Source organism: Ischnura elegans, chromosome 8 (genome assembly GCF_921293095.1).
Source record: "Ischnura elegans chromosome 8, ioIscEleg1.1, whole genome shotgun sequence".
In the NCBI taxonomy this organism is placed as follows: Eukaryota; Metazoa; Arthropoda; class Insecta; order Odonata; family Coenagrionidae; genus Ischnura; species Ischnura elegans.
Window position 1 is genome coordinate 87,080,719 of NC_060253.1, and position 23,933 is coordinate 87,104,651.

Sequence of the window (23,933 nt, forward strand, 5' to 3'; positions counted from 1 at the left end):
GAATACCTTAATGGTGCAGTGTAAGCTCTTGTACTTATGTAAATTTTGTCCACAGGCCCTAATCCTAGTTGCTATGACTTTATATACTCAAAATATTGCCATGTCTTATATTCTATTCATTATAAATGTACTGTATCATTAGGGAAATAAAAGTATCATATTTCTTTCCTTCCTTTTCCTTCAACCCCTCCTTCCACAGTGGTTTTACTCCCTCAAGTCCTCTAGCAAGGAAAGTGCCTCAAATGTCACCACCAGATCTCATTCCAATTATGCTAGGTGATAGGAAATGGATACCCATGAGTTGTAGTTTTAGTTTCAGCTGCCAACACTCAATATTTTTCAAGATATTAGTGACAGAAATAACAGAAAACACCTGAATTCATGCAACACGCATCACAATTAATTGTGATACATGTTGCATGTCAAAAATTTGCCCTTATTTACCGTTGCTAGGATGAAGAGCCCGGGCAGTGTATTGTCCTGCTGTGGGATGCATAAATTTAGGTGTTTTCTGGAACATTTCCATCGCTCATATCTCGTAAAGTATTGAGCGTTGGCATCTGAAACCGAAACTACACCTCGTGGGTATCCATTTTTGATCACCTAGCAAAATTTGAACGAGATCTGGTGGTGACACTAGAGGGACTTCCATTTTTAAGCCTAAACAGATTTGAGCGATCAGCATGGAGGGACACTAGATCCTCCTAAAAATTTTCCTCCTTATACGCTGTTGATATAAAGCACCATGCGCAAACAACTGAGGATGCGAGTGATTAAAGGGCACATGACTAGGCAAAGTATGTACAGTGACACCTCAAAATACGAGTTTAATTTGTTGCGTAACTTTGCTGGTATGTCAATTTGCTCGTATCTCAAATCAATTTTCCCTATTTAAATTAATACAAATACCAATCATCCGTTCCACCCCCAAAAATACTTCTGCTTTTGTTTTTTTAACGTGTAATTGAATAGAAATTGTATTCTTAAATTACAAATATTGTATGAAAACATAATAAAAGAGAATTTGAAGCACAAAAACAAAATTTTAAAAGTGTTTTTGTATTTTGGTCACTTATACTCTGGTCATTTTATCTTTGTGGATGTGCTGGTGTGGCTAAAGCAAGTGGAGGTGAGGGGAGGGAAAGTTTCTCGACACGTGAATTTGCCTTTGCCAGTCAGCAAACAGTAGGTGTGGCCTCAGTGAGTCGCTCTTGGACCTCCGCCGAGTGAATCTGCTCGTGGAGCAGTGTTGCCAAACCTCACACGTTCTCCTTCTATGTGACTAACAGTAAGCATGCCTTCCATTGACGGTGCCTCAATAAGCGCGGTAGCTGACAATGTCATGGGCTTCGGCAGGTGCAGTGGTGGGCTTTGTGCAGTGACGCAGCCAGCTGTCCTCACATCTCAAATTTTGCTCTCATTTCAAAGTAAAACTTCACACGCTCAATGATTCATGTATCAAATATCTCATGTGCTAGGGCACTCATATTTCAAGGAACCTCTGTACATATGTACTTGCTATTAAGGGAATAATCCTGAAATGATCACCCACTGTACTCATGCAAGGGTAGAAGGTACGCCTGGCTGGCAAAACCTTGGAGAGACCTCATTTCTCTCCCCTGGCTTATACTAATGGCCCCTCCTCAGGCTGGCAACCCATCAATCGTCACATGAAAGAGAAATGACTGAGAGAAAGCGAGAGTGATCTTGGTGATTAGTCAATTAGAATTGCAAGATTCCACTGGGAAGGGAAGATTGGGAGCTGCTGAGCGCTATTATCTTGAAGTACTCTTATAAACAATAAATCTTTAATATCATGGAAATGAGGTCTTGCCAGTGGGGTGGCGAGGAATTTTGTTCCGGGGGGTTCCAAAACCAGTACTGAAAATTTTTGAAAACAGGGTATACACAAAGTAAGGGTTTTAACTAATTTTAACACTTTTCATGTTAGGAAAAACTTCATTTTTCAAAGAAATTTTTGGAAATTCACGATTTTTAAGTATTGTGATTTCTTTTATGAAGCAAAGCAATTGTGTTTTTATATTTTGGGGGAAGAGTGGGGGGAAGGGCTCCCACCCGCTACCCTCCCCCCCCCGCTACGCCACTGGATCTCGCTTCTGTATGATTAACCCCCTGGACCCGAATCAATGAGAGGCATGACCCTTTCGTTGCCAGTGGCGGCACAACACTTAAAAAACAGTAATATTGTGTTGGTAGGTGATGTTGTGAAAACTAAATGTTGTTGTCTACATGAATACTGCATTATAAACACACAAATTAGATGAGCTTCATTTTTTAAATTGATCTCTTCTGTACTCTTCTTAACCTACCGTATGTTTTCTGGCGTTTCCCTTTTATGCTGAAATGATAGGGGTAAGGTTTGGTTTTTGGTTCCACTAACTCTTGATCTTAGGACAGGAGTTGGTAATGAAGCCTAAAAGAGTTTATTTATGAAATAATTTGCACAAAATCCAATTTGAAATCTTTTCTGAAGCACAATTTACAATGGGACAAAAAAAGTTTCCCAGTGAATAAAGCTTATGCTCTTGGGTGAAATGTGACTTTCACTGTAGTTTTATGTTATGCTACAGCCATGCAAATGAAGCAGGGAAACATGATAACCAATTCATTAGCTTACTTTCAATCAGAAAAAGTTATGTACAGAGGATATGCCTTTTCATTTACATATGTACTTTATGAGCCTGTTGCTAAGTAATGATGACTCTGCAAATGTTTTTTTTTTCTCATTACTCTGTTTTAAATTCTATGCAAAAACTTCCAAGAGGGATAACAACATCCTGGAAGATGGTCACTGAAAATTATTTTGTTCTTCAATTGCACGGTCACGAATATCAACGAAGAAAGTCAAATTTTGTTCTAGAGAATACTTGATGTCACTCAATTCATTAGGAAAATTTACATTACATTCTTCAAATAGGGTGATGGATACAAGTGTTGTATTTTTGACAGTTTTCAAAATAACCCAATGTAAATCAACAAATAATTATTTAGGTATTGGAAAATTTTCAATGTAAATGAAACAATTGATTAAGAACTGCATCCGGGACCAAGAGCTGATGCCATTAAATGAAGCAGAATTTGAGACAAAACTGTGGTATGAACACTTACTTATTAAATTTTAAATGTGAGTATTGTTTGCATGACCCCTTATGCCATATATATTTTGTGTTTATACCTTTTCTGTATGAGGGAGTAGGGTCTGAAAGAAAACAAAAGTGAATATTTTATCAATTTAATTCAATTTTTTGAAAATGTATCGAATAGGTTTTTATAATCCAATCACACATTTTGCTATCCACTGCAAAGTGGAAGTTTCATTAATTCAACAATTGATGTTTTTGTGCATTTTCACTAGGAGGTAATTGATCCCCCAAGTTTCCTTGATCTATGCCAGACTATTATGTAGTTAAGGATAAATTTTTGATGTGCCCCAGTTGGCAATGTTGTTGCTGCCATGTTCTGTCTTTCATTTGTGTGCAAACATGATCACCAAAATATATCCTTTATTTAAACCCATTTTAACAAAGTGATTATTAAAACCTAGTCAACCTACTGTCGAAATATTTTTGCCTATTGGTAAAAACTCTTTGAATGTATTTTTTCTTATATTTGATTGTACCCGAAACATATTTTTTTCTTGAAATGATTACCATTTTTACCTGTGGGATCAAAGAATTCAAACTCCGGAAAGAGTCCAATGAATATTCCTCTTAAAACTTTTGAGAAATGTTAACCAAAAGGATGATTTTCCAAATGAACGTAGAAGAGGACAGTCATAATACTTTTTTTTGTTACAAATATCCCATTTAATTGATAAGGCAGTGTTGTTTTAAATAGCTGAGAGATATGAATGCTATATATGTTGAAAATATTCATAATCTAAACTCAAGAACACTTTGTATGGGACACTTTCAGGAAGAAATGGCAGCAACAATCTAGATTGACCTTCATTAAAATGTTAAAATAGCACCCTCAATCATTTACCCAGGCATTTAATTTTACAAAAGAGAGACATAATGGGAAAGATGTGTAAGGAGCTAGTCCACTACAGAATGAAGTGATAAAAATATTTCAAAATCTACATTCTTCACAATATCTCAAAAATTCAGTGTACTAGATTTTCTTTAAATAGATTACTCATATGTTTCATTAGCCTGAGTAACAGGGCAATGTGAGGAATATAAATAATAAATCACTAGAGCTACAACCACAAAACACAATCATAGTGTGGCCATGCAATGCATAAATGCATATGATGATGTTCATTAATCATGGGCTGAAATAAATAAATTCATAAAAATGAATACACATTATTAATTAGGATGAGCGTTCTGAATTACCTTGTGCGGTAGAGCTCATTCTGTCAAGTTTCCATATTTTTTCATTGTGACTTGCAGCATAAAATTATTTTTTATTATGTAGCTGTGCGTGATCAGAGTATGTATTTCGCAATGAAATGTCAAAGAGAACAATTTGTATGCAGTTTAAAAAGCATATCAAATCATAAAACAAATTCATTTTTAGTATAAAATATAGGAGGCACTTAATACAGCATATGCAATACAATCTTACATAACCTCATTATTGAAATCTTTGTTAAACCACCATTGGGATTAATGCCAAGTATGGCAAATTTCTGCAGACTATTTGACCTTTTGTTCAGCAACCATACTCTGGTGAGAAAGGTGTAAACCTTTTCGTAAATATAGCTTTTAATGTAATTATTACAATACCTTCCCTTCCTCTTCATGCAAAATATATTATTTAAGTTTTAACCACATGAGCAAAGAGAAAATGAATTTTGATCTGGAGTTCATATTCTATTGCCACATACATGGGGAGTAAAAGAATATATTGAGCAGTCATAACACCCATTGCCCCTTCAAACTTATTCATCATTATGTATTTTTAACAGCCGATAAAATATAAATACAATTTTCATTATAACTCCTTTTCAGAGATGCAGCATTTAGTATCAGTGCCTCGAGAAAAAATCATGCTTACAAAAACTTAAGTATAATTAATGAAGTGCTAAGATATTATCATCCCAGTTTGCAAAAACATTTCAGTCTGGGTGCGTTATTATTGTCTCAGGGTGGGATTATGTGATGGTCAAAAAAGTGCTTACACAACTTCCTGTAAAAAATGCCTGAATGATAAACATACTCTCAATCTGTGCCATTGACGACAGAGTAAAACTATGTATCATTACCTATTGATTATTTCTATGCTAACACTAGCTTCAAGCAAACAGGAAAAGAAATACAGCCTGGGAATTATAAACCAAGTTTAAAATTTTTTGCACCACATTTCACAGTAAATTTTAGGGCGATTGAAAGCCAATTTTAAAAAGTGCATTTGCACTTACACAAATTTCCCAATTACAAAACAATATATATCTATATTTTAGAAAAGGGATTCTGATACCTAAATTGTTATCAAAACTTAGATGCATAAAAAAGCATTTCCAGATAATGTGAGAGCTAAAGAATAATAATCAACTTGTGCACAGCTCAATAATTTCCAAAATGCATCATTTAAAATTTTATTCATCAACAATCATATCTCTTGGTCCATCAAACTAAACACTTTTTCTAATCCATATGACTACTGGCCATAATCAAGGCATTGCAACATGAATATTCCCTGTACAAATTGCTTTTATCATGAGGTTAGTTTGGTTGAAATCCTGATTGAAAACAAAATGTAATCCCTCATATTTTTCCATAAAGAAAGGAAAGAATATTATTTTTTATTCATCAAAGTATACACCTCATATCTTTGGCTGAATTTGCATGTCATGTGGGCATTGTTTTAAATCCATGTATTTGGGTTAGCTAATTCAGTTGTTAAAGAGATATAGCAGTGAAATTTCTGGTACTGATAGTAAACAATAATGTGAATGTAGTCATCAATATCTTTTATGCAAAATGGCAGTGTTCTTAAATGATTACATTATTACCACAAAATGTATTGAACGGCTACTTGAAATTGAAACTTAGTGCAGTTGGTATTTATCTGGGATGCTCATTGTGCCAATTGCTATTTTGATGCAACTACTTCCGCAAAGGATGCCCATGAATTACCGTTCATTAGAATAGTACTCATTCTCTCATGCGCAAGTTATCACTAATGCTCCATATCTTGCTAATCCAAATGAGCTGATGGATGGAAACAACCTTCTTAACATAATCATGGGGTCTAATGTGTTTGTGAAGTTTGAGCACCCCTGATATAAGTACATAATTGATATCTGGCATCTGTGATGGGTGCAATGCCCTCTCGAGAAATTTACATAATTTTAATTATGCATTTTGATTACCAGAAGTGTATTTTTGTTGGTGCAAGTCTCTTAAAATATAGATGAATGAACAAAAATAGGGAATCTATTTCGAATTATTTTTCTCAAGGCTATCATTTGCTTTTACCCTGGGATTTGGGATATAATCATTGCAATCATTAACTATAATGAGTTTTAAGACTTTTTTTTGCCTTTAAGGATGAGCACATACAGGCACTGACACAACCAATGGCACCCAAACAGGTGCTCTACACTCAGAACACTTTGTGGAGCGATAAAACATAAGAAATGTGGGTTCTGGTGCCAGTGTGTGACCATAGAATATCTGGCAGTCTTCAATGTTGGCTTCGATTCCAATTCCATGGTTCTCAAAGAAGAAAACAGGTCTCGGTCCTTGGGTTAAACAGCCTCTTTTCTTAGCATTTCTTCAGATTCACTGCGATAATTGTAATAATTTAACACCGTTTGATCAAGTAAAATTTTTGGTATCTTCCTGAAGCCCCTGTGTGAAAAAAATGGTTAATGAAAGAATGGTGTAACTCATGTCCTTAGGAACACTGTGAGACAGCTCTAACTGAAATGGACTGTAGGTGCTCTTGTGCTCCTGGTGTGCAGCACTTCAGAAAGCTGAACCAAAGCGCAATCCAGCCTATAGATTGCGCGCCACTTCTATGGTTCCACATCCGTTGGCACATCACTCACTTTCTTTTTCGCTCCCACATTTTGATCTATCCTTATTAATAGAGGAAAATCTATCATTTTTAATCAAATCTCTTTTTATTTAATACCACCACTCACACTTGGTCAACATGTTCTCAAATCAGCACTTGCGCTCTGAGATCATAGAGCATAGGAAATGCTTTCACGTGGCCCCCAAATTTTTTTTAGGCAAGCCTCATCAATGGGAGGACAGTCATTTTAATTCTATATTTGTATATATTCATTTCTCAACTGAACCACTTCAACCTTTCCAATCACCAACTCGCCAGTCTGAGTCCAAATTAACATAAATGTTTGTGAATATCCACCTACCAGCCATGAGTCGTCATATGGACGATCTTGGCACCAGAATACGTTCTTTGCACAGGGGCAGGGGAGGCGGGGGGCTCTCACCGTCCTCCACATTGTGTTTCAAGAGCCTTCGCCTCGCCCTAGGCCTCAGCCTTATGCTGTCCACTTCCTCGTCACAACAGTCCACTTCCTCCTCTTCGTCCACTTCGTCCACATCCTCAAAATAATCATCCTCATCTGAGAGCACTAGATCACAATCTTCTTCATCCTCGTCTCCTGATTCCTCGTCTTCGTCTCCCAAGTTCATGCCCTCCCCCTCCTCTCCGTCTTCCTCGTCATCGTCGTCGTCGTCCGTGTCCGCTCGTCCCTCCTTCCCGACCTGCCCGAGGTGTTGGGACTGCAGGGGTAGCAATAAGTGGGCTATTGCTCCTGGAGAACGACGGACTGTATAGTGCCTGGCACGACCTCGGGCCTGAAATTATTTTCCAGAGTTTGATTGACAAAACTGATGGCATAAACACCAAAGGAAGAAATACATTGCAATAAAAGTAATTTGACTTGACCTCTATTTAATCCGAGATAACCTGATCACTAGCCAGGTATGCCACCCAGTGACATTAATTTCTGTTGGGCTTGGGACCCTTTCCATTTATTTTGCCTTGAAGGGACTACCATTAGGTGCTCCAAACATTAGTTTGGCCCCAATGCAGAGCATAACCTCTGTGACAAGAGACAATAGAGCCTTTCAGGACACTTGAGGAATATTTGTCATATTCATTAAGGTGATTTTGGTCCTTTGTGTTCAACTCACTCTATCTCTTATTGACCATACTTGGGTTAGTAATGCCTAATAGTTACTTAATTACCTAAGAATAACTTCAGATGATTATGCATAAGTAGCATGGGCTGCCAAGATCAAGGTAAGTTAAGACTAATTCATTTTAAAGAAGGATATTTCATGATACATTGCTTATTTAAGTATGTACAAATAACATGGAGGATGGAGTATCATTAAATGCCGCAGCCATGCCCTGGAGCATGCTTCATTAAACTTTTTGAGACTTAACATGCTTAATTTTTTCTTTAGTTTCCTAATTTAACACTTTGAGGCAGGGCGTCATTTAGAGATGACGGGCCGGACTCTGTCCAGATCCAAGTGGCATTGATAGACGATGGCCGGCTACGCTAGTAAAAATTTTTGGATCTGGGCAAAGTTAAAATTTTTAGCCTCAGGCTGAAAGTGTTAAGGGGGGGCCAGGCCCCTTAGACCCCTACTTTTTATATACCCTTGATGCTATCAGTCACAAAACCAAGTCATCATTATTTGAAGTAGGGTTCCCATACCTGATTTGACTGCATTGAGGACAACAAGGTAGAAAATGGGGACTTGAGTAAGCTCCTGTTCTCTGAAATGTGATGTTACCTACCCTCTATGCTCAGAACTGTGCATACTTCCTTCACAGAATGACCTCTTAGCCTCAATTTAAACCGTAATAATAACATTAAGCTTGGAATTAATATTATTGTACTCTACAATTTCAAAATAGTTTCTGGACAGGTATTTTAGAGCAAAAAATGAGGATATTCCCACAAAAATGAGGATTTAAGCAATCCTACTTTTATGAGAATTTCTAAGGGTACCTGCTATACAAGCTCTTGGTATCAGGAGGGTATTCAGGTGAAGGTCACGGGGTATTGACCCCTCCTGAACGTTGAAATAGCATATTATGGAGTTGAATTATAAACTTTTGCTAAAATGTTCTCCTTTAAATTATAATATCAGTTGATACTGATGCTAGAAACTTGCTCAGAATTTTTCGCTTGCCAAAATACAAGTATTTCAGTTCCTATTTCATGTTTTTTGTACAATAAACAAATATTATTTAGCAAAATAACTGAATGAAAAATATTCTGACCCCTGGCCTTCGTCACCAATCAGGGGCGCCAACTTATAAAAAATATTGGGGGGGCCCATATCGGGGGTCTTGCCCTGGGAAGAGGTTAAATTCAAAGTGTGTCGCAGCACCGAAACACTACCATAATTCACACCACTTGTTTTCAGTTAACACTTTATAGTTCTTCTCAGTTACTACCTTATAATTATTTGTTTTAACACATTGTTGAATGTATTTTAAAAGGTAACTATCGTCAAGCATGAGAAATAAAAAATACCATTATACTTTTGTGATTACACAAAGCATAATATAACTTAATTATTATCTTGAATTATTGAGGGGGCTCCGCCCCCCCTAACGAAACTTTGAGGGGGCTCGGGCCCCCTCAGGCCCCATGGAGTCGGCACCACTGTCACCAATAGGCCAATAGACCAATGCCAATACAAAGAGCTTAGAAAACCTGGATCCTGCTTCCAAGGGAAGGGCAGGACCCCTGCTGTTTTGGGCCTGGAAACCTATAAGCTATGCCATTGGAAGGGAGAAACAAAGTGGCAGATATATCTGTCATCCACTCCCTTGCTTAGATAGATCTTCGACGGATATATACATCATTCATCTCCTTTGTCAGGAAATCAATTGATGGTTATATCCATCTTTAGTTGGGAAAGGGTGAAGACAATTGTGTACTTGGCATAATTGACCTGCTAAACATTTGTTTGGTTGACAACACACATGGTGGACTCGAGCACCATTTTCTGTTGCTGATATTTCAGGCATTTTGAGAAGATATAGAAATTTTGCCCCACTCCTACGCTCAATTTCTTACACACCCCCACCCAATTGTCGATAATAAACGTATATGTGCAATAATCAATTGTCACTATCCTATAGAAGTCCTGGCTCTGGAAAGGAAACTATATATTTTTAACCATGACGTGGTTTTACTCAAAAGAACATGTCTGGACATCACAGACCATGAAAGTTTTAACCAATTGACAGAGTTCACAGATTGAAAAAAGCAGTGGCGTAGCTAGGAATACGCTTTGGGGGGGGGGGGGGGGGGGGGATGGCCCGGGGGGGTGCCCCCACAGGCAATGGAGGGGGGTCACCACTCAGGGGGTGGGGGGTTTGGGAACATTTATGAAAAATGACATACCTAGAAATACATTTTACATCATTTTGGCACTAATGATTTAACTTTAAGTAGATGTAGTTATTAAATTCTAAACTAGATTATGGATATTTTCAAATAATTTTTTATTTTTCGGAGCCTTTTTTGGGGAGCCTTTTATCCCCTCATCCCCTCCATGGTTACGAACAAAGGGAAGAAGTGTTGCAGCTGACCTGCTTCCCTTCCCTCTGCATGCGCCGCCTTGCTTTCCTCACTCCGCCTTTTGCTCGGCTGGGGGGACCATCTCGTTGGCCCTTCTGCCCCCCTCCGCCCACCCCACTGCCCCCGCCCACGTTCCCCAGGCCGCAACAAGTGCACGAGCAGCTGCAGATTGATGCCACATCCTCGTCGACTGCCAGGCTGTTGGGGTTGTTGATGCCCACCATCCCCTCTCCCACCGAGGCCGTCACCATGCCCAGAGGACATCCCCTCCCGCTCAATATTGACCCGTTTGCCGTGATGACATCGCCCTCCAGACGAACTGCACCCTGAGCTGCCTGCTCGAAAATGAAAGTATCTCACATGAGACATGAAAGTAGGGCAAGGGTATACTCTATATGTACTCAGGCAAGGGTGGATCCAGGATTTTTTTTCTGGGGGAAGCACAAGGGTCTGACAGGCAAATGGTCTTCTCATATTTGAGATTAAAAACATGCATATAACAATTACTGTACAAAATATTCTATATATTTTAACAAGATAGTTATTAATATGAAATATAATTAATAGAAATATATAAATGATTGAGGCTCCCAAATACACAAAAAAACGAACATAATGATAACTGTATGAAAAGTCATGTCAATGTTTTACTTGTCCTGGGGGGGCACGTGCCCCTGTGCCCCCCTAAATCTGCTTATGCATTCAGGTTATATTTCAGAAATGTTTAGTGAAATCACCAGGTTTGTCTCTTTATAATGATTGGAAAATTCTAACATTCCCATCACTCTACATACTTAATTGTGTCTCCTTCGTTAAAAATAACCCTGAATACTTTGCAAAAAGTATGTAGTTCTATTCATAATCACGCGACCAGAAGGACTAATGTCGTTCGCCTGAAAGATTACCCCACCACTTTCTGCCAAAAAGGACCTGTATCCAAAATCTATAACAAATTACCACATAATATAATGTCTTCCACCTGTACCATTTCTCTATGAAGAATTATTTACTGAGCAACAACTACTATAGCCTGAAGGATTTCATGTCGGGCTCTGAGTAATTTTTGTCCATCTGCTACTAGAATTTTGTAACTATTTCTATACTTCATTATTGTAACTATTGTTATTTATTTATTTTTATGGCTTCCACTGTCACCTGTTACATGTGATGTCTAGGAATAATAAAATTATAATTAGTATATTCAGGAGGGGGAATTTTCCCCCTCCTCCCACCTGTCACAAATTGGGGGTACAAATGTGTCAAATTGACTTGTGTAGAGTATTTCCCTAGGAAAGCTATGTAAATTCCATCTCTTTACATTGGACACTTCCTTCAATGGCCAGCAGCCAATCATGAAGTATTTATTGACATAAAATTGGAATATAATTGAAGAATTGATCAATCTTCTTGTTTGGTTGTGAATTTCCCAGACAAAGTCGAGCCTCGCCACCTGTTGGCGATACCACGAATTGTCGGGTTTTCGTTTTGGTTTTGTTTTGTTTTGTCACTCCGAGAATGGGAGTGAATAGTGCAGTCGTCCAGTAAACTTCGCAAGCGCAAGGTTGGAGAGCAACCCAAGGAGAAGGAGCCAAGTCGCGCCCCCGATGGGAACAGCAGCGGTGAGTGGTATGCCACCGGCCCGGCTCGACTTTGATTTTAACAATTTACAGTCCACATTTATAATCACGTTCGAAAGTGATTATATGATCCGGCGCGAAGAAGAATCTCGGATGATTATAAATGTGGACTGTAAATTGTTAAAATCAAAGTCGAGCCGGGCCGGTGGCATACCACTCACCGCTGCTGTTCCCGTCAGGGGCGCGACTTGGCTCCTTCTCCTTGGGTTGCTCTCCAACCTTGCGCTTGCGAAGTTTACTGGACGACTGCACTATTCACTCCCATTCTCGGAGTGACAAAACAAAACAAAACCAAAACGAAAACCCGACAATTCGTGGTATCGCCAACAGGTGGCGAGGCTTGACTTTGTGTGGGAAATTCACAACCAAACACTTCTAATCTAGGAACTCTAACTTCTAAAGAGCATTTGAAGAGCTTGAAATACAGAAAAAAACTGCTCCTCCTTGGAATGCAACCAGTATTTCTTTTTCAATACCCCTGGAAATGCCATTTATATATGATATTAAACTTTTAAAACACTAGCCAGATAACAGTGTTTAATTTAGGAAGATCAAAGACATAACAGGAGAGTAGGGAATTGGAGCAAATGAGCTCACCTGAAGTGCTTCTGCTTCATCCCTCCTTTCATCTTCGGTGTTCATTGTGACAAAACGTAGAACCAGAAGGTTGAGTGACGCAGCAACCACGGCCAATCCGAAAAGAATGAAAATTAAGGCAAATGCCACGTATTCGGGTTTTGATTCCAGAGCACTGTCCTTTTGGAGGGCCACCATATCACCAAACCCAATAGTTGTTAACGTGACGAAGCAATAGTACACCTGAAGAAGATGAATTCATAATATCATTGTCAACCTTTATACCCACCTCTATGATGTGTGAAGTCTAATAACAGTCCACAGAGTGCCAGCAATAAATCTTGGGAAAGTAAAAAATGCATATGCAGGCAGTGCTGGGGCTTAAATATCTATAAGGTAGTTTTTTTATATTTTACCAATGCTAACGAATGGTGCATTACTGCTGCAGCTACATTTGGAAACTAGTCGCCACATATTGCACATGAATAACTTTTAGCATACTTCTAAATGCTGAATATGAAGTGAAATAAGTACATATTCTTAATGGGAAAATTCTCCAATTATTGGCTCTTAATCAAATTCTTACCTTATTGATTAGAGATTTTAATGGAGGTAAAACATTTTCTCCAACATTACGTCTTGGGTTGTAAAAGACATTCTAACATCAATAATTATCTTATAGTAGATTATCTGTAAGGATGTATTATAATACACCTTTCATAAAATAAAAAACCTCAGCTATAAAAGTCACTACACTATACTATCAAGTTATGCAGCCAACTTCACTTTTGTTCTCATAAATTCTTTAGAAAGGGAAAGAAAGTATGAACAAGATAAATACTTTAAGAAGAAATTGTTCATCTCTGTGAGAAATGAAGGGAAGTACATATGTATTTCAGAAAACTTGAAACCAAGTACCAACTTAGTTATTTCACACCTATATTCTGAAAAACCACATTTTTTCTAACTTACTGAGTCAAAATATGTCCACCCTTCATACTCAGAGAAGGCAGCAGCTCCTCCAGCTATTGTAAGGGTGCTTAAAGTTGTAACAACACATATGAGGTTGGTGTCTGAGGCTCGGTCATCTTGACAGCCTAGTAACCTCTTCACCCCCCTGACGACCACTGAGGAAAATCTGAAGAAAAGAGACAAAAATGACAGTCTGTCATAGCCGGGGTCACATTTAAATAAAAAACAGACAGCACATTCCTCAATGTAGGACAAGAAGTTGAATGTTGGTCAGCACTTAGCAAAAGCAATAAAAAATGAATGTGTTTTGTGTTACTTCTTCTGCAACAATCCATGCATCCATTAATTTGTTATGTTAAATTCTCCTTCTCAGAATCAGCAGAAGCTTAAATATACAAAGCTAATAATCCTGGCTGTCCAATATAATAATAATAATAGTTTATTAGTCCAGCGATCAAGTACATGATATAGGACAGGTCAGACATGTTACAGTTTAATTAACAAAATTACTAGAATGAGAAGAAAAAACACTAAAAACAATATTATATTCGGTCATTAGTGAGATCAACTTTGTAGTACATTTTATGGAGTAAAATTTCCTTGATTCTGGTCTTAAATATAGAAGAACTATTGATGCATTTCAATTCATTGGGCAACGTATTGTACAGTTTAAGACCCATAAAGTTAGGACCACATGATGCAGTTGCAGTGCTGTAGGTCGTTGGAGCTTCTGGTATAGTGATTGTGTACAGCACTGTTTTTATTAAATTGGTTCAAATTATTATGAGTATATAACAACACATGTAAAATATAGACACAAGGAAAAGGTAGAAGGCCCAGCTTTCTAAAAATTGGTTTGCAAAGGGCAAGATAATGAGAATTTGCTATTAGTCCCACGGCTCTTTTTTGCATTTTAAAGATTTTGGATGCATGGGGTGAGGAACCCCAGAATAAAATGCCTTATGTTAAGTGGGAGTAAATCTGTCCATAGTACAAGGCCATCAGCACGTCTTTAGATACAGTGGATCTTATGGATCGTATTAGAAAACATTTGGAACTTAACTTCTTGGTCAGTATATTAATATGAGATTCCCAAGTAACCAAAGCATCGAGCTGTAGCCTAAGAAATTTCATACATTCCACCTGGGGAATTGGTTTTTGGTTAATGTGAACACTAATAGAACAGTTTGTTTTGTACTTATATTTAAAATAGACAATTTGGGACTTCTCGACATTAAGATCAAGGAGGTTGTTTGAGCACCAGTTTCTTAGATTATCAGATACTAGTTTACATTGATTGGACACAGAGTCTAAGTCAGTTGATGAAACAAGAACATTAGTATCATCCGCATACAGAACAGGATATGAGCACCCATAATGTTTGAGAGAATATAAGATCAATACAACATTCGTTCGCTCCAGCGTATTTTTTAATGCCCATATATAATCTACACTACATAAAAATCATGTATTTTCGAATCATAGAAAAATTGCAAATAAATTAAGAAGTGTTTCTATCAATTTTATTTTGTCTTTCAGGGTAAACTGTAGGACTAGATAATGTTTAAACATTTTCGTTATTTTACAACAAAATATGCATTCTAAAATACGCAAAAGCCATTTTATTAATCTACATTAATGTTTGCAACTTATTGTGGAAGATGAATGTTGTAGACGTAGTAGTACGTTTTCCCTAGGTCGAATGACAAGTTCATGAAGTTGACAAAACGGCTAATTTCATGGTGCACGGAGTCATGTATTGCACTCGTGTGCCTTGATTTTTGAATTTTTCATAAAACAAAAAGTAAATAAGGATTGAGAATAAAATTTCCTTTAAAATGACTTTTTATTCATTATTATATGGCATGCACTTAAGGCCAGATATAAATTTGCAAAGTACAGTGGCACATCATTTTGATGCCGACAGTAGGGCAAGAAGAAGTTTAATTTATTCATTTATTACATATCTTGATATATTTGCCTTATTAGGTACTTCAGAAATAAAATTTAGTGGCAAACCATAAATAGTTATTCTTCAATATTTAAATGTTTACATATTGATCCTGCTCTTAGACTTTCCCATGAGAAATACGTACACTGGGGTTGTAATATAAGTCTGTGTGCATAACAATTACACCAGACGGTGGTCATATGATATATGCTTAAATGATGAACTATGAATGTCTTCAGTGCTTACTTTATAAAAATTTAGGCAGTGGAACTCATACCCGCACATTAAATCCACACATGATTTTCAAATATAAGCCACCGTCCCCTCAAAACTTCTGATTTTTTAAAAATTGTAATAAAAGTTACAGTGAGGAATCTTGTTTTACTAGATAAATAACTAAGACTTTTTTGATATTTTGACAGTTTTCCCAAAGCCATTCTGGTGCATTCCGGCCAAAATTTAATCTCTTATGCCATCAATACCTGTTATTTAAACTGTTGAAAAATGCTTTTGCAAAATTTATACAAGAGCTAAATTTATGAGATAGGCTGAAAATGAGGTAGTTTGTTTTGATTCTCTTACTATTTTTTTACTCAAAGGGATATGAGAAAAAATAATACGTAATAAAAGATAATAAAGGATATACATCAAGGTAAAAATATGCACACACCTGTTAAGCCTTTCACCAATGCTCTGGAACATAACCAGGCCCAAAGGTATCCCCACAGCCGCATAACACATGGTGAATAATTTCCCTCCAACAGTGTTGGGTGTTGAATGACCGTATCCTGAAAAATTCAGAACAAACATCAATGTGATACTCAACACTGATTAATATTGAGATAATAAGCATTTCCAATTTATCTAGGTTTAAAAATATTCAAATTTTAATTGTGGTAAAATGATTTTCTCACTGAAAGATATAAAAGCAGATGAATATGTTCTTCATTATGTTCTAGAGATTTTTTGTTCAACTATAATTGCATAACAAATTATGTTTCATACTTGTTCATTACTGTATTGAATTTTTTTACTTGCCTTATGTGTATATAAAAATGAACGGGCCCAATAAATGTTTTTATCATAATTATGAGCTCTGCTATCTCTACAATATACTTTATGCTAATTTTCATTTAACTCTTTTCAAAGAAAATGTTAAGCATAAAAATCAACAAGCTTGAAATGACATGACTCCCTATGATCTATTGACTGACAAGGAAGAAACTTAAATCTGTTACAATGGTGGTACTATGTGAGTCAGGAAAAATGTATAAAATAAAAAAGCAGTAAAATTAATGCTTTACCTATTGTGGTCAATACAGTTGTGGCATAGTAAAAAGCACCAGCAAATTTCCACTGCCGCCCAGCCTTATGAGGTTCTGTTTTGAGCACAACAGTCTCCATCACGCGAAAGTCCTCCTCTGAGATGTTGTACTTGCGAATCACCACCTTTTCAATAGCTGCAGGATACAAAATCACAAAAAAATTATTAGAAGATAACGCATAAACAATACAACATATTTGTGGATAGAGCACTGGTACATATTGCTATTTACCTTGAATAGTGAATTGGAAATATTTATTGCCTTTAAACTAAATAAGGTTCCTGATGTAAAAATTATGGGTTAACCCTCTTAGTATCACGGGCCAAAATATCAGCTTTTGCTCCACGGACGAAAAGTGCCTCAAGCAAATATATCAATTCGAATGCAGACTGGATTTTATATCACAATTTGCATGCAATGCATTTTGTTTTATCTTTTTTCCGATATTTTAGAATATTATTTTGTTATCTGAAAGAGTAACTTCATATTGAATTTTTCTACAAAGTGCGACAAAATTCTTAAATTTACATTGGCACTTTTCAATAGCACTACCAAATGTTGGTGGCACCAAGTTAGTGGTAAGGAAGGCATAAAAAAGAGGGAATGAAATTTTGACAGTTCACGTATTTGAGGAGACTGCCAGAGAAATCTTTGAGGTTGCATTTTATGGAGAAGTTTATTTCTAAGGAGATCACTAATAACAATTTCCTAAATATTTTGGGGAGTATTTCAACACCAGACCCCAGCCACCTTCATTTAATTGTACCCTATGCAGGAAGTGATTTAACACTTTGAGTGCCGGCTGCTAAATTTAAAGCCCTGCTGAAAAATCCAGCCATTTTTACTATATTCGTACATTTTTTAAAACATTAGCATCAAAAATATATTTATATTGATGTGCATTTCAATAAACATGGACTTTGCTCTTCTTTATGAATGAGTTGAATAACATTTATTGCTAATTTTTAAATATATAATTTAACAATGAAACCTACTGTTTTTGAAAAATAAAAAAGTTGCAACATATGATGTACCGCCATAACATGCATGATAATTTTTTTAATACGCTCAATTTGAACTATTTAAAGAATGGAAATCATAAAAATGTATTGTTCCAAGCAAAGCATTATAAATCCTGGATAACAAAAAGGGTCAATGCACCCTCAACGAACGGTCCATTGGCCCAAAGAATTTTCACACTAAGTGGCCTAAGATGAGGATGCCGGTAGCTACAGAGGACTTTTCGTCCTCAAGACATAAAGTGTACTCTTTTTCCATCGAGCAGTTGATTTTTGAAAAAACAGAACCCCTAAGCAGTAAACTGGAAAAGTACCACAGGCAAAATATTACGGCTTCACGCATACAAAGCCAATTAAATGGAAAGGCGTAATATTACGTCCATGGCAATCCTCAGAAGGATTAGCAGGGCGTAATATTACGTCCATGGCACGCAAAGTGTTAACTTTACAAGGTGCAACCTAAAAGACAAAAATTTAGATAATTTTGTTATTTGCCAACCAGTAAGCCACAATTTGACTATTTCGAATGTGTGGGGGAGTGCCTGTAGGCAACCTTGGCACTGCATAGTTGAACGGACAGCAGGTAGTTTGCACCTCCTTAGGGTCATGATGGCAAAATATGTCAGGAATGACTATGAAATAAACTCAATGTGTTTCACAAAAAACGTTTCCATTTTCAAACCGCATCCCCCTAAAAGGCCTCAGCATATAGGTCTAGGGTTGACCTAGACGTCACTAATTTTTTGGGCCTCATTTTGAGTGTGTTCCACAACGTTTTTCAATGAGACAAGTTTCTCAAAATTAATCATTCTTTACAATATGCCCTAATATGCAATCTTTCAGTTCTTGCAAAATAAATTCTTAAAGTTGTCATGGCTACTCATGATTTTAAATATGTACCAGCATTGACATTAGATATTTTTTGCAAATAAGTAATTTAAATACAAAATTTTAGCTGCCAACTACCTTTATAGGCCATTTGAAAAGCAAAAAAAATGCAAGTAATTTTACAGGCCCCATGAAATTGTTTCCAATGGTAATTGCTTCATGTGGGCCGTGGGTTCCTGAATTCTGCTTTTAGACTATCCAAGTGGATTGGTGTAACAGGAGCTTATTTCCTACTGTATGCCACTTTAATTGACCACTGTCGTCAGTACTGAAGATGGGACTTGATTACAGCTCTTTAAAAGTGGCTAAAATGAGCACTGATTGAGTCTGTTTGGATGTTCATAACCCCTATATATGCAGAACAGTCTTTGGTAAATGGGATGGTGCACTTGAGGAACATTGGAGGGAAAGGCATACCTTTGTATTCAGTCATTTCCAATGAGAGGTAAGGTATGATCAGTAAGGGCAGTTTATAAATAGGAAAGGACTGGCCCACATACATATTGCCTAGAGGTTAACCTCCCTCCTTTAGGTTCCAATATGACAAATATGAATGCCATATAAAGATTAAAACTGCCTTTTGCAAAAATTCATTTGTGTATTACTTAACAATAGAACTACCGATGGAGTCATTTTGACTCCTCGCGATACACGCGATCACCTGATATCCTTTCGAATTTCGCATATCAAACAAAAATGATTACACCTTAAGTAATGTATCAATAAAAGCTGAAATAATCAGCACAAACATAGAATGATAAGGTAGGAGTCAGTATGATTCCATTCAGTATTTCTAGGAGGGATATCAAGTCCGGTATTTCTAGTGTTAATGTGAATTTATTAGTTTTAACCTTAGAGAGCCCATAATCGTAATTGTACTATCCATAAAGGTTATTATATGTTATGAAATATATGTAATGAAGCACCACAGATAAACAACAACATTTATGTAGGTACATCTATTTTGATATCTGCCGTCCATTCCACAACAAACACTCCTATTCCCATATAGACAAAAGATCTGCAATAAACCAGATGACCTTGATCATCCCATCTCCAAATTACACAACTACACCCTAAGGTAAGTCACAAAAGAGAAAGGAACTTTTCTAAGGCCTGCCTTTGTATGTTTACCTTGATCAATAAAACCAGTGAAATGAGGAAGGTCTCAAAGAAAACAAGAGAGGTGACAAGGGACTTTCTTCAAACTGCACCAAACTCGGTAGTTTTTCAAATACAGGTCAAATTAGGGTTTATATTCTTGAGCCTTTGGTTTTGAAACAGGATCTACCAAATGAATCTACTAAAAAGGTTCAGTCACTTAAAATGTTTTCAGGATTTTTATGGTTTAAGTCTAAAATATCAATAACTGAGACCGGTATTTTTCCAGAAAAAAGATTTAATAATAACCGGTTCCAATATAGTAAAAAATACTCAAAACATTGAAAGTGGAATGTTTAAAATTCACTAACCTCAATATTAAAAGAAAACTGACATTTTCATCTGAGAAGTTAAAGATGCCACAGGTTTCATAGTAAGGAGGGTCAATGATATCGCCTGTGTGATGGAAACAAAGGCGCCTCTCTTTTAGCTAGATCGGAAACTTGGTAGGGTGCCAAAAATAATACTTTTAAAAAACTAGCAAAGTTGTCCCACATGACAAAACGATAATTAACGAATTGGGATTGGAAATTGCCGCTCTCTTGCATCAATACTTGTGGCACGTGGTGATGATTACCTTGGAGTGCCTCAAACCGCCTCTTCTCTGTCTCCGACTCTAGGGCGTCGAACACAGCTGCCCCGACCAGCAGGTAGGTGAACGTGCACACAATCAGAGACAGCGTCCGGACGTTCTGCTTCTTCATCCCTCCCTCGCCAGGGCTCTCCCTGTCCTTCCCCCTCCGCTCCCACTCTTGAAGACGACGACGACACCGCCCCTAGAGGCTGACGCAACACCACTGGACCCAAAGTCACACTCACAAGAAGAGTCCCTGAGCGCCTCAAGGCGAGCACGGGGCGGCGAACTGCCGCTGCCCCTCACGGATCCGCCGGAGACTTCAACGCCCGCATCCCGCGGAGGCGGACCGCGGCTCGAAGGCCCCGCGACGCCGGGCGCAGCGCCCGGGTGTCCCCGGGAGGAGGAGGAGGGCAGGAGGCCCGGCAAATGATCGTCCTCCTCCCGCCGACGGCCACCGGTGGCGTAGGCACCACCACAACCGCCTTTCCCTTCACTTCCCCCACCGCCTCCGCCCTGCACCTGCCTCCTCCACCGCCTCCTCCTTCTCCTCATCCTTCCCCTAGCCCCCCACCCCGTCCTCCCTCCACCTTCGCCGCTCCCACTGCCGCGGCCGCTATCCTTGATGGCTCTCGCCGGCTCCGGGTGGTCAGGAGATGTACCTCAAAATCCCCACAACGTCCTTATACCCCGCCGGTGCGGGGCGGCGGTTAAGCCAGATTCAAGGTTGTTTCGGGCGCCAAGCTTTGACGAAAGTTCAGGGAAAATGTTTACACGATATCGCTACCGCAATACCGATAACGGGGAACCTACTGGTCCTTCTTCCTGAGACGAGTTCACTTGAATACACTAGCGCGAACAAAGAGTTAAAAAAAACCCTACGAGCTTTCTGCTCTTCTTCAGGAGTTCGATGTAATGAACGAGTCAGTTTCGTGGCTGAATCTCCCCCTTTAGGACCTTATAAACGTGGGATAGGCCGTGGTAGTTCATTCAGTGCACCGTCGTAAGGGGTTTGCGGTGTCCATCGTCACTGGCGGAGGTATTTCAAGTCCGTTCACTTCGGTTGCGAACACCAGAGAATGGCAGCGAGTTCTGAATGTGGGACGGCAGAATACGATGACCGAAAGTATTCAGATAGGAACTGTAGACTGGGTATACTAGTTTTGATAGAAGGTGACAAAGCTAATTTTGGGGGCGATTGAAATAGGCTTCAAGTTAATTTAAATAGTTTTTGTGGATGTCAAACATAGACTCCACACGAAAACGAGGTGCCAACTTGTGGGTATATGGTATTATAAAATTAGATGCGCACCCAAATGTACAGAGTTATGCCCTATTGATCCCAAAATTTTGTTTGCCGTACAGCTAATGAGGAATAAATATATTCGGAAGTAACGGGAAAAAATTGAAAGAGAGACAGAGAAAGAGAGGAACCACCTGCATATTACAACTATGAAATATGACCAAATTTCAATAGGTGATTACATTACTACCCACTCCACGTTCTTTTTGGGAGAAGCCTTCTTCGAGTGTGCAAGAATTAGAAAGTATTAGGGCCGTTATGATTATGCTTTCCGAACTGGAAAATTGGCAAACTGAAGTCGATGCTAAAGTGTACCCTATTGTGGTGTAGTGAAGATTTTCGAGAAGAGTTAGCTATACGTTGCAAGGTAAGTGGACAGAGTCAGAAACACGGATGGAATGCTCTCTGGTCGCGAGATTCCCGACACTTGATAAGAAAGGAGACGGTATTGGAGATAATATGGAGGGTATGGAGAGATAATTCTTCTTTATCTACGGTGGTGTATTTAAAGGGTTGCTCTTCGTGGACTAGGAAAGCTTTGGATATCGGAAAATATAATTTCTTTGCGTGCGGCTTTCAAAAAAAAACAACACTAGTAACCTCTTCTTCAACGTCGTTATATTTTTCTTTCTCCACTACCCTGAGCTGGATCCACGTCCTCTTATCCCTGTGCCACAGCCGAGAACATGAGGAGAAATGGAGGTAATGACGGACCGAAGGAAATTCACTGATAAGGAAGCAGAGGTGAAAAGAGAGAAAAAAATATGCCGTCGACCGGGAGATAGTTCTGCTTCAGCGAATGACGTCAGTCGGTATCAGACTGATAGGGAAGAACTCAAGCTCTGAATTCATATGGATGATCAACAAATGGAGGGGACGGTGCAATTTCGATCGAAATTATAGCGGCTCGGGCGCGCAATAAGAAGGGAGCCGCAGCGTTGAGGTTATTATTCCGGGCGTCGTCTTTCCTCCCTTGCGAGAGAATTGAATATGTGAGAATTCTCTTTCCTATGACCGTTCTTTCTTGAGTGATGGATCCTCCCCTCCTCCGGTGACATTCGTAGAATGGGCTTCGGTTTTGGTGGCTCCGAAGTAGGCCCAAGGGTGTTGTCTCATCTGGAAATGACAGAAAGGAGAGGGAAGAGTTATTTTTGATTCCATGAATCCACTAAGTACTCATCGTGGATTTTTAAAGCATGGAAAATTCAGATCCTACTTGATAGGGAGCAGGGGCGGTCTTGGGTGGTTGGGGGACCTCGGCTGGTACTCATCATCGGGTCCTCCTTACCGAAGGATACTGGGGTCCTCCCAAAGAAATTTTTAGGAAATTACATTCCCGGATTTGGATTATGACATTTTTCTAGCTCTTAAAAACACGATCAAAGTTATTCTCCGTTAAAAATTTCGCGGGTATTGGTCATGTTAAATAAAAACTTTGCCACCCAAAGATTGACGCAGCGACATAGCCCAAATTTTTTATTTAACTTTATAAAAGTTAATAAAAAATAGCAATTTTGCAAGAAAAATTACAATGAAAAGTTAGAATTTCACAGCTCATAAATTTTAATATATTGCGGTTCTAATATCTGTTTAGTGAATTTGTTCCATGAAAATACACTTAAATAAAAAACTCTTAAATATCCTTTTATAATAACCCTTTCAAAAAGCATCAGTTTATATTTTATCTTCTTACACCATTATTTTATTTATTTTTAATGTATTTTTATACTAAGTATACCGTAAATAGAGCAACTGATGGCAACGTAGAATTTTATAATTGCAAAAAAAAAAACTTTTCTACAAGTAACCTAAGTTTTCTTTACCTACATCTTTCGTATACGCTTCACGATAGACGCGAGCGTTGCGGGAGGCCTGATAAGGTCGGGGCCCTCGGCGATTGCTGACCAGCAGACCTGGCCAGACCGCCGCTGATAGGGTGTGATCAGAATCAAATCTTGTCTTCCAT

The 23,933-nt window shown here is 38.2% G+C and overlaps 1 protein-coding gene across 1 annotated transcript; it reads right to left on the reverse strand.

Moving 5' to 3' along the window:
- Window positions 1–3,239: 3,239 nt before the first annotated feature.
- On the reverse strand, window positions 3,240–21,162 carry LOC124163578 (two pore potassium channel protein sup-9-like). Its single transcript, XM_046540571.1, has 7 exons — window positions 20,668–21,162; window positions 17,002–17,157; window positions 16,368–16,485; window positions 13,747–13,912; window positions 12,796–13,017; window positions 10,573–10,896; window positions 3,240–7,805 (listed from the first exon to the last, which is right to left on the reverse strand). Exons 1-7 carry the CDS (start codon window positions 20,792–20,794, stop codon window positions 7,368–7,370), a joined length of 1,551 nt encoding a protein of 516 aa, XP_046396527.1. The 5' UTR covers window positions 20,795–21,162; the 3' UTR covers window positions 3,240–7,367.
- Between the last annotated feature and the right edge of the window lie 2,771 nt (window positions 21,163–23,933).

Excerpts from the sequence above, each read along its gene's own strand:
- LOC124163578 (XM_046540571.1), bottom strand. The coding sequence starts at position 20,794 with ATGAAGAAGCAGAACGTCCGGACGCTGTCTCTGATTGTGTGCACGTTC. Across the intron at positions 17,158-20,667 it reads GCGGTTTGAGGCACTCCAAG|CTATTGAAAAGGTGGTGATT; the intron begins GTAATCATCACC and ends TGTATCCTGCAG. Across the intron at positions 13,018-13,746 it reads GGTGGACATATTTTGACTCA|GTGTACTATTGCTTCGTCAC; the intron begins GTAAGTTAGAAA and ends CATCTTCTTCAG.